The 12530-nt window shown below is 38.5% G+C and overlaps 1 protein-coding gene across 1 annotated transcript in view; it reads right to left on the bottom strand.

Moving 5' to 3' along the window:
- RPRD1A (regulation of nuclear pre-mRNA domain containing 1A) overlaps positions 1–6933 on the bottom strand; it is a 72795-nt gene extending 65862 nt beyond the window's left edge. The window contains exon 1 of the mRNA XM_060121082.1: positions 6704–6933. Within this exon, the coding sequence (XP_059977065.1) occupies positions 6704–6854 (151 nt within the window). The 5' untranslated portion in view covers positions 6855–6933. The remainder of the gene's footprint in view (positions 1–6703) is intronic.
- Between the last annotated feature and the right edge of the window lie 5597 nt (positions 6934–12530).

Raw genomic sequence — 12530 nt, 5'->3', positions numbered from 1 at the left:
AGACCCTGAGAATATCTATGTAACAACCAATGTGATTTTTTCAAACAATAAATTTAAAATAAAAGAGGGAATCCATAGATGTAAAGGAACTTAAATATAATAATCAAATGCAATGAAGAAACTTTACTTGCATCCTGATTCAAATAACTGGCTAAAATTTAAAAAATGTGAGACAATCAAGGAAACAAATACTAGCTGGATATTTGATGATATTTTAAGAAATTAACTTTTTTAAAGTTGTTAACAAAGAATATAACTGTTACAGCTGGATGATGACTACACTGAGGTGCATAAAAGTCATACAGATTTGAGAAAAACAAATTCTTAGTGTAATTAACAAAATATAAACACTGTCTAACTTACTTGTTTAATGCTAACTACAAAAAAGTATAGTATTTCCAAAATAACAGTATTAGACAATATAAAAGCCATTGAATTGTCAATTCAAAAACAGAATCTCTTCGTTTTAAGGATTTATATGGCTACATGTTTTTAAAGAGGATGAAAAATGTTCTTTAACCTTTTGTATTTTTCTAAAACCAAATAGAGTATCTAAGAATATACTTATTTTAGCACCACTTACAAACCTAAAGCCATATTCATGAATATAAATGTTAATTCGACATATTTAAGAACCTTTATCAAAGGCAATATGTTGAGATTATGCAGGCTAAAACTTGGAAAACAACCACCTATAGGAACCCACTATCTACTTCATAACCAACACATAATCCCCCAGTCTATAATACAATATAAAGTGATAATTAGTTCCCTGAAAGATGTCTAATACAGTTTATTGATAACAAAGTACTGATTTTAACAAGTGATTACAAATAGAAGGAAAATCTAAACTTTAGGCATTTTAATATTTTAATTGTTGCCAGTGGGGGAAAAACAGTAAAGAGCACTCAAGGGCTGAACATTCCCAGGTTTGGCTCTTTGCATTCCAAGCTATTTCTTGCCTCAGCATCTTCACATATCCCAGTAGCTGAATACCTCCTCCCCATTTATGGCATAGCTGGTTCAGAGAGGTCTTTAATTGAAGGTCACCTTACAGAGATCATTTCCCTCACCATCTAACTACTTAAGGTTCTCCTCCCTTAAATGCACTTAATACAAAACTTATATTTACAATTTTCTTGTTTGTTGTTTGCCCTCCCCATGAGACTACAAATTCTATGAGGGCAGGGACCAACGTTCTTTCTTTTTATTTATTTTTTTAATTGAAATATATTTGACATATAAATATATCCCTGCCGGTCCAGTGGTTAGGACCTGGCACTTTCACTGCTGTGGCCCGGGTTCAATCCCTGGTCAGGGAACTAAGATCCCGCAAGCCACGCGGCATGGCCAAAACAAAACCAAAAAAACACGGTGTTTTATGACTGGAATATATCCAATGCTAGACATATATAAGATAATAAATACAGGGTGAATTAACATACTCTAAAGGGCTGAGACAATTATGATTTTGTTAAGACTCAAATATGAATAACATACAAGAGGCAAGTGTAAACGACTCAATCAACTAGACTACTGAAAGCAGCAACTCTAATCAACTACAAAGAACTTCCTCCTATCTATTCTCTTTCTACAACTCTTGCAGAGACTTGTTGTTCTTGTACTTGCATGTAGGAAAGAGCCTGTCAGTGTTGTTTCGTAAATTCTGGTACATTCATGGATGATATTTCTACAGCAATTAATGCAACATATAATTTAATTAGTGGGCTAATTTATAATTTAGCCCACTACTGAGAAGTTCAGAGTTTAAAACAATCACCTTCAAAAGACAGTATTAAGAAAGTGAAAAGACAACCCAATGAATGGGAGAAAATATTTGCAAGTCATGGATCTGATAACAGACTTGTATGTAAAATACATAAAGATATATGTATATGTATAGCTGATTCACTTTGTTATAAAGCAGAAACTAACACCATTGTAAAGCAATTATACTTCAATAAAGATGTAAAAATAAATTTTAAAAAATAAATTTAAAAAATAAAATAAAGAACACTTAATAATAAAAGACAACTAATAAGAACCTGCTGTATAAAAAAAAATGAAATTCTAAAATTAAAAAAAAAAGACAATGCAATTTTAAAATGGGCAAGGATCTGAACAGACAGTTCTCCAAAGATGACATACAAATGGCCAATAAGCAAATGAAAATATGCTCAACAGCATTAGTCATCAGGGAAACACAAATCAAAACCACAAGACACTTTACACCCAACAGGGTGTCTATAATCAAAAAGACAGATAATAATAAGTGTTGTTAAAGATGTGGAGAAATTGGACCCTCATACACTGCAGGCAGGAATGTATAATGATGCAGTCACTGTGGAAAACAGTCTGGCAACTCCCCAAAACATTAAATGTAGAGTTCATGTATGACCTAGCAATTCTATTCCTAGGTATATATCCAAGAAAAATTAAAACACATCCACACAAAAACTTGTACACAAATATTCATAGCAGTATTGTTCATAATAGCCAAAAAGTGGAATCAACCCAAATGTCTATCAACTGATGAATGGATAAATGCATACAATGGATTATTATTTGGCCATAAAAAGGGATGAAGTACTAAATACATGCTACAACAAGAATGAGCCTAGAGGATATTATCCTAAGCAAAGGAAGCCTAGTCACAAAAGACTATATATCATATGATTCCATTTAAGGTAAATCTATAGAAACAAAGTAAATTAGTGGTTGCCTAGAGGTGGGGAAGCGGGAATGACAGCTAAAAGGCATGGGTTATGAAAATGTTCTAAAATTTATTGTGGTGATGGTTTTACAATATATGATATACTAAAAACCAAATGGGTAAATTGTATGGTATCTTAATTATAACTCAATAGAGCTGTTACAAAACAACAAAATGGTCACTTATGTTTTTGGTTACACTCTATTGCATTTATCAGGGAAATTATAGCTACTTTGGTCTTCATAAGGGCCACGGGGTATATTCCTCCAAAAATAAATTATCTTTCTTTAAAGGAGACAAAAATAAGAAAAGTGGACAAAGGGGAAATCTTCACAACTGCATGATTACCATATCTGACGTATCATTTTACCTACTCATTCTCATATTTTGAGCAGTAATTTTTCCTACCGATGTCACATTTTTGTCTTCTTTAAACACTTCAAGAAACTAAAGAATGCTTAGCTTAATACAAAATGTTCAACTAATTTTCCTTAATTTCTTGACATTTCAAATTTGATCAATTCCTTTCAAAAATACTTCGCAGAGATAATGTGAGGAGTCAAGATATCACAGTAAGATGTCTAAAACAATGCCTTGTACTCAGTAAATTACTGTCACTATCATTATGCTAAAGGAAAGAGAGGATCCTAAAGTTGATGAGCAAAACTGCAGAGAATGGGGAGGACATAATGGCTACACCCTACAAAGGCACAATCGTGTGTCAAGGAAAGGAAACCCTTGGCAGAAAAGCCCAGAGCACACTGAGAACTGCAGCTGCAGCAGCAGCAGCAGCAGCAGCATGATCATCACCTCCACTATTACTACCATTTCTATCATCACCATCATCACCCAACACTATTCTCCTCCTAAAGCATCTATTTATATGCCTTTAACTCTATTTATGAAACATTTTAACATATGAAAACATCCCCAAACTCAGCTAATAGAACATCTTATCATTTTCCATTTGTTTCAAAAAATGTTTCATATATATGTACTATAAGCTAACACAGATCCATTTTCATTCCCTCTCTTCCTTATGGTAGCCACTATCTTGGACTATGGTGTTAATCATTTCCATGCATGTTCTAGCTACAGATACCTGTAAACAATATAGAGTATTGTTCTGCATGTTTTCAAACTTTCACTATATAGCATATTGGTCTGCACCTTGCTTTCTTAGCCCAATATTCATGTCATGTTGTTTCATGCAGCTCTAGTTCATTCACAAAAACTGTTGGACAGTATTATATTATACTGTATGAGAGACAAAATATATTTGTCCATACTCTAACTAATGAGATGTTTAAAGTGTTTATCTAATTTTGTTATTAAGAGGCTACAATAAACATAATTTCTTGAGTTTCCAGGATATATTCATGGAACTGGTAGGCCAAAGGACATATACCTTCAACTTCTTTAGAGTTGGAAACAAATGGAAACACATCTTTGTTTCCAACTTCTTTAGAGTTGGAAACAAATGGAAACAAATGGAAACACATCTCCTTTTTTACACTACAGTCAGCAGTGTGAGAGAGTTCTTGTTTCCTGTCATCCTCACCAATCCTAGGTACTGTCACACCTGTTTTTCTTTTTTTTTTTTTTGGCTGTACCCCACGGGAGCTTACTTCTCCAACCAGAAATCGAACTGGGGTCCCAGGCAGTGAAAACGCCGGGTCCTAACCACTGGACTGGCAGGGCATTTCCTATCATAATTTTAATTTTGCAAACCAAAGGGTCTAAAGTGGTACTTCATTGATTTATTTTTTCTTGATTAGTAAGATTGAGTATCATTTATAGGCCTTTCAGGTTTCCGCTTACGTAAAATGCCTTTTAACAGTATGGCCATTTTTCTACTGATTTGTGGTAGTTCTTAAGAACAATCCTTACCAATCCTTATGCTCTTTCTTCCCTCCCCACCCCACCCCCAAATATAAACCTGTTGTTGATTTTCATATCTAGTAAGGTAGAAAAGCAAAGACAATTCCTGCCTTCTCAAAGTTCACAGCTATTTTCCAGACATTTATATCTGTGTTTCTCAAACCTTTTCGGCCACTCACAGGTGAATTCCTCCATGACAGCCAATACACATACACTTACATATGAAGTGAAAAACAGGGCTCTACATCAACTTATTCTAAGGCAGGGGTCCCCAACTGCTGGGCCACAGACCGGTACTGGTCCATGGCATGTTAGGAACTGGGCTGCACAGCAGAAGGTGAGCAGTGGGCAAGTGAGCGAAGCTTCATCTGTATTTACAGCTGCTCCCCGTCACTCGCATTACCACCTGAGCTCCACCTCGTGTCAGATCAGCAGCAGCATTAAATTCTCATAGGAGCACGAACCCTACTGTGAACTGCGCATGCCAGGGATCTAGGTTGCATGCTCCTTATGAGAATCTAATGCCTGGTGATCTGAGGTGGAGCTGAGGCGGTGATGCTAGCGCTGGGGAGCGGCTGCAAATGCAGATTATCATTAGCAGAGAGGTTTGACTGCACAGAGACCATAATAAATCAACTGCTTGCAGACTCATATCAAAACCCTATCAGTGAGTGGCAAGTGACAATTAAGCTGCATCTTACGGAGTAGACTGGACATAAGCAACACACTTAGGGTATCACTGTCTCCCATCACCCCCACATGGGACCATCTAGTTGCCGGAAAACAAGCTCAGGGCTCCCACTGATTCTGCATTATAGTGAGTTGTACAATTATTTCATTATGTATTACAACGTAATAATAATAGAAATAAAGTGCACAATAAATGTAATGCTCTTGAATCATCCCCAAACCATCCTGCTCCCCCCCCAGGTCCGTGGAAAAATTGTCTTCCATGAAACCAGTCTCTGGTGTCAAAAAGGTTGGAGACCACTGTTCTAAGGGATTAACCACAAGCAAATACACAAGAAAACATACAGAATGTCTCCACTCTATATAGCCAATGCCACATTTTGGCTCTGATATTAATCATCATGTGGCTTTCATATGGATCAGTACACAAGCATCTACTTGATTAATAATGGCTTGTTAAAACAATTAATAATAACCATCGTATCAGGTACATTAGGATGTCTGAAACAACAATTAAGAGTGCCCATTCTCTTTACCGAATGAAATAAGAATTAAGGTACAAATTCAGACTAAGCAAATGAAATATTTTAATTTTCAGTCGTACCATCATACAATCAGTTCTTACGGATAAATCTTCTCTGCAGTAGTGAAATGATTCTTCTAGATATTTTAGTGACAGCAGACTACAGCTGAAAAAAAGTTAACTTCATTTACAGGAGCACTATAGAATGCTTTGCAAAATAAAGACGCTGCCCCAGAGGCATGTAATCATAGAGCAAGAAAGGACCTTAGATCAACTTAATCTAATTCCCTCATTTTCAGGTGAGGCACTTGCAATCCAGAAATTAAGAAATCTCCCTAATCCATCTCCTCTGAAATCTACAAATTCACAGTTCTTTCCATTGCATCACGCATCTTATTTTACACTCCCCAGCTCTAAAACTATGTTTCCCCTTAATTTCACAAGTTTGAGTTGATGTGTTATAGAAATAATGGAAGTATCTCCCCATACCAATCTTTCCCCTCCTCTATCCTCCATTATAATGTACCCAATGAAAAAACCTGACTGCCTAAATTTCTGACTGTAATTAGGTGCGGAGTGCTGAGCCCCTGGCTACTGTTTCCGCGTTAAACCAATAGAAATGTTAATCCTTTATACAATACCTTCTTCAACAACATCTACTAAACGTAGACTTTGCAGGAAACGCAGTACACGCCGCTCCTCCTGGCCCGCAGACCACCGACGCCAGGAAGCCCGGGGCCCTGGGGAGGCGGCGTGCGGGGCAGTCGGGAGTTGGGGTCGCTAGGGGAATGGGGCTCCTAAGGAGGGGGGTGGTCCCGGGGATGCCAGGGAACTGGCCGGGTGGCGGGGAGCGGCAGGGAGCGGCGGGGAGAGGCCGAGAGGCGCGGCCGACTCACCTTTCCGCAGCTCCCGCTCCCACACTGTGACGATGGGCCGCGAGTGCTTGCGGTGGTGGATTAGCCACAGGGACAGGGTCTGCACGCTCTGCTGCGAGTTGCTCAACTCCGACAGCTTCTTCTCCAGCGCCGCCTCAGAGAAAGCGGACATCACTCCGATACCGTGCTCACGCCGTCCCACGCGGTGAGGCTGAGGGGGAGGAGAGTTTCGCCGCCCCCGCCGCGGCCTCGCCCCCTCACCCCACCCTTCCCCACGCCCTCACCACCGCTGCCGCCACTTCCAAGATCGGCCGCAAACCAGCAAGATGGCGACCAGCCGGCAGTGACGTCACGGCCTACCCACGCCCCGCCCACCGAACAGGCTCTGCCGAGGCCGAGCGGAAGGGGCGGGGAAGAGACGCGCCCTGGAGAGGCGGTCGGGGGGCGTGCCGCCTGGGTCTGGGCCGGAGGCGGGGCGGTGTTTGCCAGGCTTAGAACCCTCCTCCTGGGAGAAACTGTATTTACCAAGGGGTAATTAAAAATCTCTTAAACACCAGCGTGTTTGCACAAGGCGCCAAATGCTAGTTGTGTGGTCCAGCTCAGTAACAGTGAAGAGTTGGGACTTTCTTCATGTAAATGGCTAAATCAATTGTGATACTTCATCTTACAGAATACATGCAGCAGCTTAAAAGATTCATAAATCCAATGGTGGATTGTTTTTAAGTTACAAAAAATAAGTACAGTATAATGTTTGTTTTATAAAAGTATATATTTTATAAGAATTCATAAGTATGCAAATAAGAGAGGATAAGAATTGGTGCCCTTAAGCTGTGTCTGAATTGTATTCATTTTTTACAAGAACATATTCATATATTACATAGTTAAAAATTAATTTCAGAAATCTCATAATTAATTCAGCACATTTGGACATAGCACTTGTCTTAACTATGATAATTCACAAAAGAAACAGAAGACAGATGCTGTCATATTCTAAATATTAATACAAGAAATTTCAAGAAAGGTATATAAGAAACCACAGGAATTCCTAAGCCATCTTTTGGGAAACACTGTTCAAGAACTTTGCCTATTTATTTGTTTGTTTGATTATAAGTATAGCTTCTCTTTCCCATTTTTAATGTCACTACAGCTTGAGGTTCAGAGATACCTCAAGAGGTGAGGTAACTCTCCTTCCTCTTCCTCTCACGCCAATATTAATTCCTATCTCTACATTCTTCTCTTTCCCTCATTTTACATCCTTTTCTTTATCCTATCTGCTTAGTCTAGTTCTAAGCCTTAACTTAATCCAACTTTAACCTGTCTCCCAAGACCTAACAGTATCTTCAACACTATTCCCTGAGCCTTGAAGCCACCAAAATGGCTTCATATCTTCTCCCAAATTGTCTTCACCTGAGATTCCAACTCTTCCCACTCCCTCCTTCTCTATCTCATCTACATTAACTTTATTTTTTAAATTAATTTATTTTATTTTTGGCTGCATTGGGTCTCTGTTGCTGTGTGTGGGCTTTCTCTAGTTGCAGCAAGTGGAGGCTACTCTCTGTTGTGGTGCATGGGCTTCTCACTATGGTGGCCTCTCTCTGTTTCGGAGCATGGGCTCCAGGTGCGTGGGCCCCAGCGGCTGTGGCACACGGGCTTCAGTAGTTGTGGTGTGCAGGCTCCGTAGTTGTGGCACACGGGCCCAGCCACTCTGCGGCATGTGGAATCCTCCTGGACCAGGGTTCGAACCCGTGTCCCCTGCATTGGCAAGCAGATTCTTAACCACTGCGCCACCAGGGAAGCCCCAAGTCTACCTTAACTTTAAAGACCACCTTGAATTCTACCTTCTTTTCTTTCCCAACCAGTCCAATACATGTGAGAATTTCCTTTCTATGTCATTAACTGACTTGAATGACTTATTTAGTACTTACACCACTAGTCTATGTTATTTATAATTATACATATCTACAGATATGTCACTGAGAGCAAAATCTAGCTGCGGAGAGAATATATATAATTCATATGTCCACTTTATTGGGAACGGGTGCCCGGGTGGAGAGCAGCAGGGTAAGGGAACCCAGGAGAACTGCTCTGCCACGTGGCTCACAGTCTCAGGCTTTATGGTAATGGAGTTAGTTTCCAGGTTGTCTCTGGCCAATCATTCTGACTCAGGGTCCTTCCTAATGGTTTGTGCATCACTCTGCCAAGATGGATTCCAGCAAGAAGGATTCTGGGAGGCTGTTAGGACATATGGACTGACGTCTCCTCTCTCCTTTTGACCTTTCCCAAATTCTTCCAGCTGGTGGTAGCTTGTTAGTTCTGCGTTCCTTAGTAGGACCTCCTGCTGTAAGATAACTCATGCAAGTGTTTACTATCAGGCCTGGCTAAGGTGGGCGGTTTTAGTCAGTGGTTCCCCTAACAAGTGTACCATGGCTTTCCACAACATGCAGTTAGATCTGTATTCATTGACATTGTTAATTATTGCTGTGTTTTCAAAATAGTGATTGTAACTGTTTATGCCCTTAGATAATTATGACTTATTTTCATATCTTGGGTCCTCTGACCATATTTCTCAATTTGTCTTCCCAAATACAGGCCTCAAATTTAGAACAATGCATTTTTTTCCATAAACTATCTTTGGCTTTCTTGGAATGGCCACCAAGTAACAAGAAGATATGCCCCTTCAACTTAAAAAAGGAAGACTATCACAAGAAGACACTGTAGACAAATATCACTTATGAATATGTGGTATACAAGGAATACAAAATCCTTAACAAAATCCTAGCAAACCAAATCCAGCATCATATTGAAAGATTATACATGAAGACCAAGTGGGATTTATCCCAAGAATGCAAGGGTGGTTCAAATACAAAAATCAATCCATATGATACACCATATAAATAGAATGAAGAAGAAACACATGATCATTTCAATTAGTGGGGAAAAAAAAGCATATGACAAAATCCAGCATCCCTATATGATAAGAAAAAAAAATGCTCATCAAAGTAGGAATATTTTTATTCTCAACATAATAAAGAACATGTATGGAAAAACCCACAGCTAACACTATATTTAATGGTGAAAGACTGAAAGCTTTCCCCCTAGGATCAGGAAAGACAAGGATACCTATCTTTGCCCCTTCTTTTCAACATTATACTGGAAGTTCTAGCCATAGAAATTAGGCAAGGAAAAAGAAATACAAGGTATCGGAATTGGAAAGGAGGAGGTAAATGTATATCCTATTGCAGAAGATATGATCTTATATATAGAAAATTGTATATATAAGGAATCCATAAAAAATAATTAGAACTAATAAATTAATTCAGCAAAATTACAGGATACCAGATGAACACAAAAAAATCAGTTGTATTTCTATACACCAGCAATGAAAAATTTGACAATTAATTTAGGAAAACAGTCCCATTTATAGTAACATCAAAAATAATAAAATACCTAGGAATGCATTTAACCAAGAGGATTTTCAGGTATACACTGAAAACTATAAAATACTGTTGAAATAAATTAAAGACCTAAATAAGTAGAAAGACAAATCTTATTTATAGATAGGAAGACATATTGTTAATATGGAAATACTACCCAAAGCAATTTTCAGGTTCAGTGCAATTCATTAAAATCCCAATGGTCTTTTGCGCAGAAATAGAAAAGCTGATCCTAAAATTCATATGGAATTGCAAGGGACACTGAATGACCAAAACAATCTTGAAAAAGGAAAGCAAAGTTGGAGAGCTCACGGTTTCTGATTTCAAAACTTCCTACAAAGCTACAATAATAAAAACAGTGTAGCATGTTATTCAGCCATAAAAATGAATGAAATAGTAATGCATGGTAGAAGATAGATGAACCTCAAAAACATTATGCTAAGTGAAAGAAGCCAGACACAAAAGATCACATATTTATGATTCCATTTATATGTAAATATCCAGAATAGGTAAATCCAGAGACAGAAAGTGGTTGCTAGGGTGCATGGGAGGTGGGGGATGGGAGTGAGTGTTTAATGTGGATTTTCTTTGGGGATGATACAAATGTTTTGGAACAAGACAGAAGTGGTGGCTGCAACACATTGCAGATGTACTAAATACCATTAAATTGTACGTTTTCAAATGGTCAATTCTATGTAATTAAGATGTTAATTCTATGCATCTTATTTCAGTACAAAAAAAAAAAGGAAACCTAATAGAAATAATTAAGTTTATTTCACATTCTCCACTTTGTAATGGACCCAAAACTGCTATGAGAGCTCTTATGTTTACCAAACTTAGGATAAAAGAAAATTTACAAGCTAAAAAATTTCAGTCTTTCTAAGTTAAACTTTGTGTAAGTTATTTTTTTACTTTAAAATTTTTTTAATTTTAAGTATAAGTGATTTACAGTATTATATTAGTTTCAGATGTACAGCATAGTGACTCAGCAGTTTTGCAGATTATACTCCTTTATAAGTTATTAGAAGATGATAACTATAATTCCCTGTGCTATGTATAAGTAAGTTATTAATATACATATGTTTCTTTTTTAAAATATTTATTTATTTTGGCTGCACTGGGTCTTTGTTGCCGCTCACAGGATCTTTGTTGCGACATGCGGGCTTCTTAGTTGTGGCATGAGAATGCTTGGTTACGGCATGCATACAGGATCTAGTTCCCTGACCAGGGATTGAACCTGGGCCCCCTGCATTGGGAGAATGGAGCCTTACCTACTGGGCCACCAGGGAAGTCCCTACATATGTTTCAATAATGTATTTCTCAGGTTTAAAAAAAGCATACTAATGTTCATGTACAAAGACTGTACTATAACAGTCTACAAAAGATTTTACTTACAGATTTCAGGTTTAAATGTTCTTGTCCACTGATAGTGTGTGTAATACATTTTATGAACTAAATTAAAGACTATGGAGTTTTTTCGATGCTCTCAGGATAATTATGAATTAATCCTCAATAGAGTATACTACTCTCCTCTACTCTGATAATGGTACTAAATATAATAAATTAGGGAAAGCTGTTTAGTCTTGCTACCAAAAGGTATGCATGGCCATTGTCCTCACCAGTCACCTAATCAGCTTCTACATAATCTTAGACCAGGAGCTTTTAGATTATGAAGAAGATCAGAGAACAATTTCAATAGAAAGGACCTTAGCAAGTGCTGTTATCAAGTTACATGACAATAAAATTCCAAGGTACTGATCCCTGGATTCAAGTCTCTCAATTAGATGGACACAAGCCATCATCAATTCATTGTGTTCTGGTTGTCTCTTGGAGCATAACAAACCACTCTAAAAGAGCGACTTCAAACAATAACAACCATTTTATTTTGCTCAAAACTCTGGGGAATTGGGCTTCCCTGGCGAAACAGTGGTTAAGAATCCGCCTGCCAGTGCATGGGACATGGGTTTGAGCCCTGGTCCGGGAAGATCCCACATGCCGCGGAGCAATGAAGCCCGTGTGCCATAACTACTGAGCCTGCACACCACAACTACTGAAGCCTGCGCACCTAGAGCCTGCGCTCTGCAACAAGAGAAGCCACTGCAATGAGAAGCCTGCGCACCACAATGAAGAGTAGCCACTGCTCGCTGCAACTAGAGGAAGCCCGCGCACAACAGTGAAGACCCAATGCAGCCAAAAATAAATAAATAAAATCTTTTTAAAATCTGGGGAATTAACTGAGCTCATCTAGGCAGTTAGCATTTAAAGTCTCATATGCGGTTACAGCCAGATTGTGGCTAGTGTCATTTCAAAGGCTTCTTCACTCATGTTTGGTCCCTGGGCTGGGAACACTCAAACAACTGGGAGTTGAAAGAGCTAGGACCTTCAGACCCATCTCTTCTCCCCTTCCCTTCCCT

This window comes from Lagenorhynchus albirostris, chromosome 14 (assembly GCF_949774975.1).
Source record: "Lagenorhynchus albirostris chromosome 14, mLagAlb1.1, whole genome shotgun sequence".
In the NCBI taxonomy this organism is placed as follows: Eukaryota; Metazoa; Chordata; class Mammalia; order Artiodactyla; family Delphinidae; genus Lagenorhynchus; species Lagenorhynchus albirostris.
The sequence above is the reverse complement of the archived record's forward strand: the minus strand, read 5'-3'. Positions and strand labels throughout refer to the sequence as shown.